General features: G+C 40.1%; 1 protein-coding gene across 2 annotated transcripts in view; it reads left to right on the forward strand.

The window, feature by feature from the left end:
* HSF5 (heat shock transcription factor 5) overlaps positions 1-14,528 on the forward strand; it is a 76,288-nt gene that overhangs the window by 57,914 nt on the left and 3,846 nt on the right. Inside the window, exon 6 of one of the 2 annotated variants that reach the window (XM_054457952.2) lies at positions 12,075-14,338. The exons of the other annotated variant lie outside the window; for it this stretch is intronic. Coding sequence (XP_054313927.1) covers positions 12,075-12,145 — 71 coding nt within the window. The 3' untranslated portion in view covers positions 12,146-14,338. Of the gene's footprint in view, positions 1-12,074; positions 14,339-14,528 lie in introns of those variants that run through there. 2 annotated transcript variants of the gene reach the window in all.

Below are 14,528 nucleotides of genomic sequence, written 5' to 3' on the forward strand. Positions count from 1 at the left end.
AGTAGCTGGAATTACAGGCACGTGCCACCACGCCCAGCTAATTTTTGTATTTTTAGTAGAGATGGAGTTTCACCTTGTTGGCCGGGATGGTCTCAATCTCCTCCCAAAGTGCTGGGATTATAGGCATGAGCCACCACGCCCGGCCTAACGTTTTATCTTTTATGTTAGATAATTCCCATCAGCATGCAAACGTGTCATCATAGGTTCTATGTTTAAAAAATCCCTTTGGGCCAGGCGCAGTGGCTCACGCCTGTAATCCCAGCACTTTGGGAGGTTGAGGCGGGCGGATCACCTGAGGTCAGGAGTTCTTGATCAGCCTGGCCAACATGGAGAAACCCCGTCTCTACTAAAAATACAAAATTAACCAGGCGTGGTGGCATGCGCCTGTAATCCCAGCTACTCGGGAGGCTGAGGCAGGAGAATCACTTGAACCCGGGAGATGGAGGTTGCACTGAGCCAAGAACGTGCCACTGCACTTCAGCCTGGGCGACAAGAGTGAAGCTCCATCTCAAAAAAAAAAAAAAAAAATCCCTTTGACCTTTCCTTCATATCTCCATGTAGCTATTCCTCTACTTTTTCTGCTTTCCTTAGAGCAAAGCTCCTTGGAAGCATATCCTTACTTCAACTACTCCAAGCAGATTTTTCTTTCTTCTGCTCAACTGAAACTTCATTTGTCAAGGTTTCCAATGACTGCCATGTTGCCAAATCCAGTAGCCAATTATCAGTCTCTATTTTACTTCATTCACCTCAGCAGCATTTGAACAGATTATTTCAACCTTCCTGAAATGCTTTCTTCTGGCTTGTGGAACATCTCCCTTTCCTAGTTTTCACTGGCCAACTCTGTAGTTTCTTTTACTGAATGCTCTTCAACTTTCCTAACTTCTAAATATTGATGAACCCCAGAGCTCAATTCTTTCTTTCTCTCTATTCAATTCCTAGGTAATCTCAACCAGTCTCATGCTTTTATTATCATCTTTGTAGTGGTGTCTCCGAAATCTGTATCTTAAGTCTCAATCTTCTCTGAACCTCACTTGTATACACTACTGCCTACACTACGTCTTTGGATGTCCAGTAGGTATCCCAAGCTTAATATATTCTACCTTTTCTCCAATTTTACTTATTTACTTATAAATAAATAGTATTGGCCAGGCGTGGTGGCTCACACCTGTAATCCCAGCACTTTAGGAGGCCAAGGTGGGCAGGTCACTTGGGCTCAAGCGAGACTAGCCTGGCCAACATGGTGAAACCCTGTCTCTACAAAAAACATGCTTGGTGGCACGTGCTTGTGGTCCCACCTACTCGGAAGGCTGAGGTGGGAGAATCGCTTGAGCCCGGGAGGCAGAGGTTGTAGTGAGCTGTGATTGTGCCACCGCACTCCAGCCTGGGCAACAGAGCAAGACCTTGTCTCAGATGAATGAATGAATGAATGAATGAATGAATGAATGGTACTTCTAGTCATCTGGTCAGCCACAACTCTTGGAGTCTCCCTTGACTCCCTTCTCTCACAACGTCCAGTCCATCAGCAAATCTTATCAGCTCACTGTAGATGCAGATCCAGAATCTGACCATTTCTCACCTCCTTTATTTGGTGTCACCATTGTCCAAACTACTACTTTCTCTTGCCTAGATGACTGCAGTAGCTTCTTAAGGTTTTTCTGCTTCTGCTCTTGGCCCCTACAGTCTTTTTCTGCCAGAGTGATCTCTTAAATCAGTAATTATTTTCCCATCTAAATTTATTTAATAGTTTTCTATATATATGTAGAAGAAAATCTGAGAATCCTTACTGTGGTCTTCAAGATGCTGAATGATTTGACTCCTGGCAACTGTTCTGACTTCATCTCCTACCACCTTCTATCTCCCTCATCTAGTCCAGCCCCAGCAGTTTCTTCACTATTGTTTGAGCATACCAAGAATACTCCAGCCTTTACACTTGCTATTATCTCTGCCTGAAATGTTTTTCACCCAGATTTTCACATGGCGTGTTCCTTCATTTCATTCAGTCCTCTGCTCAGATGCCAGCTCATCACAGAAATCTTCCTGACCATGCCATCTGAAATGGCACCCTGTTCCCCATGTCCTGCCCTCCTTCAGTCTTTATTCTTCTTTGTTTTTCTTCTGCAGTGCCTATTACTACTTGCTATTTTTCTATAATTCCCACCCCCACTCTTTCTAGAAGGTTAGTTCTCTTAGGTTGTTTTAACCATTGTTGTATCCCCAGGACCTAGAATATTACCTGTGGCACTCCTTGGATAAATAAATGAATGAATTGCTTTTTTTCTCCATATACATTCTTATCTTACTAATGTACTTTTAAAAAATCTATGGAAAAATGCAGTCTTTTAAAAAATTGTGATAAATGCTCATAAAATTTACCATCTTAACCATTTAAAAATGTACAATTCAGTTAATGCCACTGCTACTATCACCACCATTTCTCTCCAGAACTCTTTTCATCTTGCAGAACTGAAACTCTATACCCATTAAACAGTAAGTCTCCACTTCCACTGTCCCCTGAATGCTGGTAGCCACCATTCTACTTTCTGTGTCTGTGTCTATGTCTACATTTTGTCTCTATGAGCAGTCTTTTAGTTAACCACTAAGAGGTAAGGTTTGAATATTTGGGGAGTCAAACCACCCTCAGGTTTCTTTTAGCAAGTACTTACTGAATGCCTGCCTTGGGCTTGGTACTGTGCTAGGTCCAATAGGCTTACACAAGTGGTGTCCTCTACAGTTCTCTTTGCTGGAAACAAGAATTCTGTATGTTTTACAAGAGACACCATTCCATATCTCATTACCATGCTCTGATACTGAAAACTAAGATATGTTTTGGTATGTGTATTAGTCAGGGTCTTACAGAGAGAGAGAACCAATAGGACATATATGGTCATGCACAGCATAATGACATTCAGTCAATGACAGACCATATATATGGAACAGTGGTCCCGTAAGATTGTAAATAATGACATTCGGTCAATGACAGACCATATGTATGGAACAGTGGTCCCGTAAGATTGTAAATAATGACATTCAGTCAATGACAGACCATATATATGGGACAGTGGTCCCATAAGATTGTTAACACTATAGTTTTACGGTACCTTTTCTATGTTTAGATACATAAATACTTACCATTGTGTTACAATTGCCTACAGTGCTCAGCATAGTAACTTGCTGTACTGGTTTGTATCCTAAGAGCAATAGGCTATACCATATAGCCTTGGTATGTGTATTAGTCCGTTTTCACACTGCTGATAAAGACATACCCGAGACTGGGCAATTTACAAAAGAAAGAGGTTTAATAGACTTACAGTTCCACGTGTCTGAGAGGCCTCACAATCATCGTGGAAGGTGAAAGGCACGTTTCACATGGCAACAGACAAGAGAAGAGAGCTTCTGCAGGGAAACTCCCCCTTATAAAACCATCAGGTCTCATGAGACTATTCACTGTCATCAGAACAGCACGGGAAAACCTGCCCCCATGATTCAGTTACCTCCTACCAGGTCTCTCCCACAACATGTGGGAATTCAGGATGGGATTTGGGTTGGGGACAGCCAAACCATATCAGTATGTAGTAGGCTATACCATCTAGGTTTGTGTAAATATACAATGTGATATTTGTGCAGGGACAAAATCACCTGATGACACATTTTTCAGAACATATCCCCATTGTTAAGTGACTCATGACTGAATATAGACATATGAGAGGGGATTTATTAGGGAAATTGGCGTATACTGTTATGGAGGCTGAGAAGTCCCACACAAGCTGTCTGTAAGCTGGAAACCCTGTAGCTCAGTCCAAGTGTAAAGGCCTCAGAACCAGGGAATCCAATGGTGTAACTTGTACAAGACTAGAGCCTGAGAGCCCAGGGGGCTCATGGTGTAAGTCCCAGAGTACAAAGGCTGGAGAGTCTAGAGTTTTGATGTGCAAGGACAGGAGAGGAAGAGTATTCCCCAGCTGCAGCACACACTTGCCTTTTCTCCATTTTTGTTCTCTCTGGGCCCCTGGCTGACTGGATGGTGCCTACCCATATTGAGAGCAGATCTTCCCCACCTAGTCCACTCAGACTCACATGCTAATCTTCTCTAGAAATACAGAGACATATCCAAAGATAATGCTTTACCAGGCCAGGTACAGTGGCTCACACCTGTAATCCTAGTACTTTGGGAGGCTGAGGTGGGTAGATAATCTGAGGTCAGGAGTTCAAGATTAGCCTGGCCAACATGGCAAAACCCCATCTACTAAAAATACAAAGATGAGCCGGGCGTGGTGGTGGGCGCCTGTAATCCCAGCTACTTGGGAGGCTGAGGCAGGAGAATTGCTTGCACATGGGAGGCAGAGGTTGCAGTGAGCCAAGATTGCGCCACTGTGCTCCAGCCTGGGAGACAGAGTGAGTGAGACTCTGTCTGAAAAAAACAAAACAAAACAAAACAAAAACAGTAAAAAAAACAAAGATAATGCTCTACCAGATTTCTAGGTATTTCTTAATCCAATGAGGTTGACAAAGTCAACCATAACTATGAATTTTATATTTACAGCCATTTCCTGCTTTCCCCTCCCTTCTTTTTGTCTGGTCATTTCAAATTGACAGGAAAATAGACCTTTTTTTTTTTTTTAAGGTAAAATTAACATAGAATTAAACATTTAAATTTTTTTTTTTTTTTTGATGGAGTCTTGCTGTGTTGCCCAGGCTGGAGTGCAGTGGTGCAATCTCGGCTAACTGCAACCTCCGCCTCCCGGGCTCAAGTGATTCTCCTGCCTTAGCCTCCCAAGCAGCTGGGATTACAGGCGCCCGCCACCATGCCCGGCTGATTTTGTATTTTTAGTAGAGATCGGGTTTCACCATGTTGACCAGGCTGGTCTCAAACTCCTGACCTCAGGTGATCCACCCACTTCGGCCTCCCCAAAGTGTTGGGATTACAGGTGTGAGCCACCACGCCTGGCCAAACATTTAATTTTTTAGTTTTTATTTTTTTAGACAGGGTCTTGCTCTGTCCCCCAAGCTGGGGTGCAGTGGTGTGATCTTGGCTCACTGCAACCACTGCCTGCTGGGCTCAAGCAATCCTCCTGCCTCAGCCCCCTGAGACTACAGGCATGGGCCACCACGCCTCGCTGTAAGTTAAACATTTTAAAATGTACAATTAAGTGGCATATAGTACATTCATAATGATATACAACCTCCACCTCTATTTAGTTCCAAAACATTTTCAGCACCCCAAAAGAAAAACCCATAACCATTAAACAGTTGTTCCATATTCCCACCGTTCCCCAGCCCCTGGCAACTACCAATCTGTTTTCTGTCTCTATAGATTTACTTATTCTGAATGTTTTATATAAATGAAATAATGCAATATGTGTGTGACATTTGTGTCTAACTTATTTTACTAAGCATAATGTTATTTAAGGTTCATCCACATTGTAGCATGTAAATCAGTAGTAATTCATTTCTTATTATGGCTGAATAATGTTATGTTATATGTATATACCACAATTTGTTTATCCATTTATTAACTGATGGACGTTTGGGCTTTTTCTATCTTTCGCCTATTGTGAATAGTGCTATGAACATGCATATACGAGTATTTGTTTGAGTAACTATTTTCGGTTCTTCGGGGTGTATACCTAGGAGTGGAATTGCCAGGTCATATGGTAATTCCATGTTTAACTTTTTGAGGAACTGTTAAACTATTTTCCATAATGGCTGAACTGTTTCACATTTCTGCCAGCAATGCACAAGGGTTCCAGTTTCTCTACATCCTCGCTAACACTTGGTATTTTCCTTTTTAAAAAATTATTATTGGAGCCATCCTTGTGTTGTGAGGTGTACTTCATTGTGGTTTTTTATTTTTTTTTGAGACGGAGTCTCACTCTGTCACCCAGGCTGGAGTGCAGTGGCGTGATCTTGGCTCATTGCAAGCTCTGCCTCCCAGGTTCATGCCATTCTCCTGCCTCAGCCTTCCGAGTAGCTGGGACTACAGGCGCCTGCCACCACACCTGGCTAATTTTTTGTATTTTTAGTAGAGACAGGGTTTCACTGTGTTAGCCAGGATGGTCTCGATCTCCTGACCTCGTAATCCGCCCACCTCGGCCTCCCAAAGTGTTGGGATTACAGACGTGAGCCACCATGCCTGGCCTTCATTGTGGTTTTGATTTGCATTCCCCTAATGACTAATCCTTTCATGAGCTCGTTGGCCATTTTTATATCTTCTTTGGAGAAAATATATTGTTTTGAGAACTATAATAACAATATTCAACTTGATGAAATCTTTTTCCTGTTTTCCTTGAATTTATCTTGATTGTACCCATAGCGTGTGCTATTAGAAGAGGAGTTAGTAAACTAAGTCCTGCGGATCAAATCTGGTTTGCTGACAGTTTTTATATGGCCTACATGCTAAGCATGGTTTTTACATTTTTTAGTTGTTGGAGGAAAAAATCAAAAGAATATTTCATGATACATGAAAATTATGTGAAATTCAGATTTCAATGTTCATAAAGTTTTATTGGAACACGCAGTCACACCCATGCATTTATGTGTTGTCTTTGACTGCTGTTGTGCTACAATAGCAGAATTGAGCAATTGCCATAGGGACCATATGGGCCATAAAGCCTAAAATATTTATTATCTGACTCTTTACAGGAAAAACTTTGCCAACCCTGTATTAGATGTTCTTGTTCCTTGTTCTTAGCTTCTGATATTTTTGCAGCCCTGATCATTGATGGGCAGAGAAGCCCTTAAGAGAGTGAGGAGGCACCCCTTCTGGGGAGAGCTCAAAATGGAATAGCATTCAATTTAGTTCTCATAGATGACCAATTTTTTTTTTATCTTGATAGATACTAAATTCCAAGGTTAAAATATTAATGATAGGAACCAAATAAAAAATTTCTAAAATATCATTTAAATTTCATCTGTCATTATCATTAAGAGTATCTCCCATCAATAATGTTCCAACTCTTAAAATACCTTATTTATGATGAATATAAGAGAATTTCATGAAATCCTCCTCTAAAGACTCCTTTGGTCCCCAAATTCTGAAATGCTATAATTCTAACATTAACTATTGGAATATCATTATGTTGCTCAATATCACATTGAACAGGAGTATCTTATATTGCAGAACTTATCAGTGCCCTTCCGTAACTAAATTATAAAAATTTAAAAACTAAATTAAAATTTTCTTTAACCTGTGTAAGAAGGGACATCTTCTCACACTTGAAGCTTTATTTGACATTTTTATTTTTATTTTATTTTATTTTGAGATAGTGTCTCACTCTGTTGCCTAGTCTGAGTGCAGTGGTGTGATCAGCTCACTGCAGCCTTGACCTCCTGGGCTCAAGCTATCCTCCCACCTCAGCCTCCTGAGTAGCTGGGACTATACCCACATGCCACCACACTCAGCTAATTTATTTTTGTATTTATTTTTATTTTTTTGTAGAGACAGGGTTTCACCATGTTGCCTAGGCTAGTCTCGAACTCCTGGATGCAAGCGATCTACCCTCCTCAGCCTCCCAAAGTGCTAGGATTATAGGTGTGAGCCACCGCACCTGGCCAACATTTTTTTTTCATAAGAGACTTCAAATTGATTAGGTGTCCAAATTATAGTGATTTCAGTGATGTGTATTTTGTTAGGGAGGAGGTTATTCATTACAGTCACTGGCATGCTTTGTGTAGCTCTTTTGAGTACATGCTGACTTAAGGAAATACCTTTTAAATAAAAAAATACCAAGAGGTAAAGAATATTAGACTGAATCATGCTCTTCTGATTTCTGCAATGGTATTACCCTAAACCAAATGTACCCAAATATTAATCTTATTGTGGAAACTACACTCTGATAGGATGTTTAGTTTTACAGTCAAAGGAAACTGAATGTTTAAGAGCGAAGTTCAATTCATTCCTGAAGAAAATACTTCCCATTTTATAGCTATTGGATTATGGATGAGATTTCATTAAGGTAATAGCCCCAAAACCCTAGAGGATACTCTTGGTAGGAATGATCATTCCCAAACAAGTAGATGCAATGTTCTTGTTTCTTGGAGCCTTTCACCTCTCAAGCCTGTGATTCCCAAATACTTACCTTCTCTGATGAATATGCAAGTTTATCTTTTGAGTGAAGGCGTATAAACCTCTAGCAACACCAAGCTAGTCTATGTCTTTTTGTATTTTTATTGATTTCCGTACTCCTTAGCTCCTTGATTGGCAACTTTGTTAATGAAGGAAGCTTGCTTTAATAAAATTATGTTTAGATGCTTATTATTAGAAGCTGTGTGCCAAATGCTACTTTAAAGCCCAATTAGTAAAATTCAGTGGGTTTGTTACTACTGTTCTTCAGTCTGCCTCCCCATTTGAGATCTGTAGTTGCTTTAACAGTCATTTCCTTTGTCCTTATCAATAATTACTACTCTGCTTTCAAAGTAGGGTTACAACTGGGTCTATTCATATTCCAACATCTTATTTTAGTATTTTCTACCACCATATGGCCTGTCCTTTATGGAGCTGGTATGTCTCTATAGGTTTAGAAAGTGATCATAGTTAGGTGTTATTCTTTTTGGTCAGCTTTCAAAAATCCTGATGCCTAGGTTGCATTCCACACCAATTAAATTAAATTAAATTAAAATGTCTGAGGGTGGGAGGGGCCCCAAGCATCAGTATTTTTTAAAAAGTCCCAGGTGATTCCAATATGCAGCAAGGTTTGGAAACCATTGGCTTTACTCATTGGCCAAATGGCTTAGAGGCTCTTCCTCCTAGTTATATACTAACTACTCAGGATTAATTACATGACCTTAACACAATGCATTTAGCTACTTGAAAAAGAGATGTTATGTAAATGTATTACTGTTATCATTATTGTCATTATTATTTAAACTTCAGAGAAGCCATTTTATGGTGAAATGTGCATAACATAAAAGTTACCATTTTAACCTGTTTTTTTTTTTTTTTTTTTTTTGAGATAGGGGTCTTACTATGTTGCCCAGGCTGGAGTACAGTGGCTATTCACAGATGCAATCATAGCACACTGCAGTCTCAAGTAATTCTCCTGCTTCAGCCTCCCAAGTAGCTAGGACTACAGGCGTGCATCGCCATACCTGGCGCATTGTAATTTTTTTTTTTTTGAGGTGGAGTTTCACTCTTGTTTCCCAGGCTGGAGTGCAATGACGCAATCTCAGCTCACTGCAACCTCCGCCTCCCAGATTCAAGCAATTTTCCGATTCTCCTGCCTCAGCCTCCCGAGTAGCTGGGATTACAGGCATGTGCCACCACGCCCAGCTAATTTTGTATTTTTAGTAGAGATGGGGTTTCACCATGTTGGTCAGGCTGGTCTCGAACTTCTGACCTTGGGTGATCCGCCTGCCTCAGCCTCCCAGAATGCTGGGATTACAGGCGTGAGCCACTGCACCCGGCCTCATTGTAGCCATTTTTAAGTATACAGTCCAGTGGCATGAAATACATTCACATTTGTATTTCATGTGAATGCAACCATCACTACCATTCATCTGCAGAACTCCTTTCATCTTCCCAAACTGAAACTCCGTACCTATTAAACAACAGCCCTTGGCACCTACGATTCTATTTTTTGTCTCTGAATTTGACTATTCCAGCTACCTCATATAAATGGAATCATATAGTATTTGTCTTTTGTCTTTTTGTGATTAATTTCACTTATCCTAATACCTATCGTTGTAGCGTGTGCCAGAATTTCCTCCATTTTTTTTTTTTGTTTGTTTTTTTGAGACAGGGTTTTGCTCTGTCATCCACACTGGAGTGCAGTGGTGCCATCATAGCTCACTGCAGCCTTGAATTCCTGGCTCAAGCAATCCTTCTGCCTCAGCCTTCTGAGTAGGTGGGGCTACAGGCATGTGCCACCACTCCTGGCTTTCTTTCTCCTTTTTTTTTTTTTTTTTTTTGAGACGGAGTCTCGCTCTGTCGCCCAGGCTGGAGTGCAGTGGTGCCATCTCGGCTCACTGCAACCTCCACCTCCTGGGTTCAAGCAATTCTCCTGCCTCAGCCTCCCTGGTGGCTGGGACTACAGGTGCCTGCCACCATGCCCGGCTAATTTTTTGTATTTTTGGTAGAGACGGGGTTTCACCGTATTAGCCAGGATGGTCTTGATCTCCTGACCATGTGATCAGCCTGCCTCGGCCTCCCAAAGTGCTAGGATTACAGGCATGAGTCACCGCTCCTGGTCCCGGTTTATTCCTTTTTAAGGCTAAATAACATTCCATTATATGTGTATACCACATTTTGTTTATCCATTCATCTGTTGATGGATACTAGGATTTCTTCTCCCTTTTGCCTATTGTGAATAATACTGCTGATTATACTGCTATGATCATGGGTGTATGAGAAACTCATTTTAAGTGATAAACTGATAAACTCTCCTTCCACAAAATACTTATGTGGATAAATTACTTGTTCTATATGGCTAGGTTGTAGTTCACCAGATGAGTAAGCACCTGCCCCTGGTGACTAGTCTGTCTTTTACAAAATATGGCAAAAATTAGGTACTATTTCAAATGCTTTCTAGATTTCCTACCAAGTGGTAGTAGAATTCCATTTTATTTGAATCAGCTATCCTGCTCGGGCTATGGATCAATCCTGTAGAGGCTGTGTTCCAAAAATGTAGCGACAAAAGTCTTTGTATGTTGAGAATGAAATAAAGGGTTTGTGCTGTGTACTTTAACTCACAAATGCTAAGGCAAAGTTGTAAACTTCAAAACCAACCTAAAAATGCTCCCTGGGCCGGGCGCAGTGGCTCACACCTGTAATCCTAGCACTTTGGGAGGCTGAGGCGGGCGGATCACGAGGTCAGGAGTTTGAGACCAGTCTGGCCAACATAGTGAAACCCCATCTCTACTAAAGATATAAAAAATTAGACAGGTATGGTGGTGTGCGCCTGTAATCCCAGCTACTTGGGAGGCTGAGGCAGGAGAATCACATGAACCCGGGAGGCGGAGGTTGCTATGAGCTGAGGTTGCACTCCAGCCCGGGTGACAGTGTGAGACTCTGTCTCAAAAAAAAAAAATGCTCCCTGGTCATGTTGCTCTAGAAATTGTAAGCTCATTAGCTTGAAGCTAGAAGCCACGTTAAGATCCTTTTATTGCTGCCTGTGTTCCTCTGATAGACGTTTTAGCTCAACTTCTACACATGGTCTTAACTTTTTTGTATTACAGAACCTAGTACCTAATTTGCATTTTTACTTCTTTCATTCTTAATGAACCACTGTGTGAGGACATGCTTTCTTTTTTATGGACAGTTCAGCTAGGTGTTTTTACAAGAATTCAGCTGTGTTAATCAATAAGTGAGAATTTTATAGAGTCAATCAACTTTGGAAAAATGGTGATTACTTATTTTAACATTGTTTTTTCTGAAGGCATTGCCTTTTCATGTTTCCACAACCCACCCACCTACTCTTACAGCATGAAGGAAATGAATTTTTATTTGTATGTGTATATTCACTTTGATCCCTTTGACACTTTTCCTTACTTTTTCACTTACAATAAAAGGCAATTGAAGGCCAGGCGCCGTGGCTCACGGCTGTCATCCCAGCACTTTGGGGAGGCCAAGGCGGGTGGATCACTTGAGGTTAGGAGTTCGAGACCAGCCTGGCCAACATGCTGAAACCCCGTCTCCACTAAAAATATAAAAATTAGCCGTGCATGGTGGTGCATGCCTGTAATCCTAGCTACTTGGGAGGCTGAGACAGGATAATCACTTGAACCCAGGGGGCAGAGGTTGCAGTGAGCCGAGATTGTGCCACCATACTCCAGCCTGGACGACAAGAGCAAAACTCTGTCTCAAAAAAAAAAAAAAAAAGGCAACTGAGGTGAAAAGAGCCTTGGCCATACTACTGAAAAGGAGAGACACTAAAATTTGTTGGTCTCTTTGGGTTAACAACTGGGCTGCGTCTGTGTGCTTTAGAGTTACAGGAATATCCCGAAATTGAGAATCTGATGGGACTATACAATTTTAGAGCCAGTTCTACAGGTGAGACATAGACAACTTGTTCTGCTTGTCTGAAAACTTGTCTATGGAACTCTACAGAGAGGCTAAGAGGGAGTAAACTATCCTTTCTTTCTAGATCTTCATCTGTTGGTGGACGTGGCCTGCAAGCAGGAGCACTTTCCAAAGGAGGAAGAATTAAAAGAGTGAGGAATGGATGACAAATGTGACATTGTGCACTAGCTGTAGCTGGAGGCAGACTAGCCTTGCACATGACAAACTGTTGGGATTTTTTCAGTTCTGTTAAGGAAAAAAAAGTATTTTTTGTTTCGTTAATTGAGAATTTTGTTAATTGAGAATTGGGAATTTGTATGTACTACAGTGGTTCAGTTCAGATTATCTGCCTTGACAAACTACTGAACATCTAGCAGCCATGTTTTTTGGCTGCCCAGATCCCTTTTAAATGAAAAGTTCTGACCTTCTGTTATAGTCAAGGAGCATCTAAAAACTGCTCCATCTATGGTACTAAGAATAATCTGTGTGTGTGCTGATTTGTCGTCTTGCCACTCAAACTGTAGTCAGCACAACTTTAGTGGGGAATTCAGTCTCTCTGATTCAAGTCACAGTGTGATCCTTTTAGAGGAGATCGTGTGAGAAACAAAGGCATGTGAGATCACCAGCATCACAGGTCTAAATGCATCAGGAATTCCAGGGAAGAAACTCCGGAGAAGAGCTAATTTTCTAAGTGATTAACCAGGAAATTCTCTTACTTCCTAACCCAGCATTCTGTTTTAAGAGCAAGGCATCCGGACTTGGACCATCTATCACACTTAACAGCCCCTGATTCTTTTATATTAGTGGAAGCATTCTTCTATTTTCATATCTTTCTTTAATTTTAATGATACATTATCATAAATGGTAAAAAGGTTTTATTAATATATCACTTATTTAAATGTCTTTAAAGAAAGTATTTAACTTGTTTAATATAATTGTATTTATAAATGCTGATAGATTTAAAGGTTTTAAAGTTTTATATTTTTATTATTGCAGGATAGAAGGATAAAGGATGCATGTGTAGTATTTTTATTTTGAAGGGAAAATGTACAATGTGTGAACAAAAACATTAAGAGATTTAATATACTATTTTCTTATTTTAGATTTTTACATTCAATAAGTATAAATTCTCATCTATATAAGGTATTGTGTGCAAATTTGGGAAAAAACTGATTAGCAGCCATTTAGTAGAAGCTATGCCTCTGATTTTTAAAGAATGGTTTCAATCTGGTTTAAGCTTCTGAGAGAATTTTGGATAGTGGGATAGATGGTAACATTTTTTTCTTATCCCCGTTATAGGATTCTAGATTTGTGCAGTAGGATTGTGGGACTGTGTTTTAGGAGAGAAGGATATCTTGGATGTCCAGTTTCTGTGGTTGATCCCTTACTTGCTTATCCAGTGACAGCAAGAAACTTTCTGATTTAAAGTATTTCATTTGACCAGAACTTTCTTATTGGATTCTGCTTAAGTTCTCCTATTGAGCACTGCAGAAATGAAAGGAAAGCCTAGGAATATAAAACTAATTAAAAAGGCACTTGGTGATATAACATAGTACTATGCTAGCCATTGTGGATGTAACAGTTCATTTCTTATACTGCATTGTGCCTTCCCAATGATGTCAAACCCTAGAAATATTACAGAGATCTACTTTTCTGGAAAAGGGTGAGCTCTGTATTGATCTGCAGTGACTCTGTTTAGATATTAAAGTAGGTTCTGAAAAGCGACCTCTGTGGTCCATCTGATTAGACTAGTTAATGTCTATGTGATGGGCATTTATTTATCTTTATTAGCAAGGTTTAAAAGAGCAAATTATCAAGACACCTATATCTTTTGGCCAGACTATATAATATCTTGTCAGAGTATGTGAAGAGGAGACCCAATTTCCAAATGAAGGAACTTTGCTTTTTCTCTGTCATGTTGAAGAGCTAATATGCTGTGTAGATTTTCCCCTAAATATGGCTTTCTTAGCTTTATATATGTTGAGATAATATCTTTTGAGGAACACATGTCAAGCAGGAACCTTGGCATATATTTGGTTTCAGTTGTTTTAAGGCTTAATTAATGAAATGCCTTAATCAGCTTTCCAAATATTTTTATATATGAATACAGCAGACCAAGGAGCTGGATCTCCTGCTATCCTTACACGCCTTGTATCTATCAACTAAAGCTGTCATTAATGACTTGGGCAAAATGGCAAGAGGTATAATAAAGTCTTCCTGTGAATTAGCCAGTAGGGTCTGACACAACTAGTCAACTAACAAGGTTCCTGACTAGTACCTCAGTATTTCAGCACCTTAAGCACTGATAAATTTCAGTCAGTCAACAATAAAGTGAGTGTTCCAACTAGACTTGTTGTCTTGCTTGTTCTTACTGTTTGATTGGTGATTAATAGAAAATTCAATAATTATGACAGTTAATAGTATAATTCAAATGAGATTGTACTTTATTTTTCAAATAATCTGAATTTTAAAAGTTTTTTTTTCATTTATACTTGAATAGCAATGGAATTTTTTAAATGCCATTAAGGATAAGGACAAT

The sequence above is a fragment of the Pongo pygmaeus genome, chromosome 19 (assembly GCF_028885625.2).
Source record: "Pongo pygmaeus isolate AG05252 chromosome 19, NHGRI_mPonPyg2-v2.0_pri, whole genome shotgun sequence".
Taxonomy (NCBI): domain Eukaryota; kingdom Metazoa; phylum Chordata; class Mammalia; order Primates; family Hominidae; genus Pongo; species Pongo pygmaeus.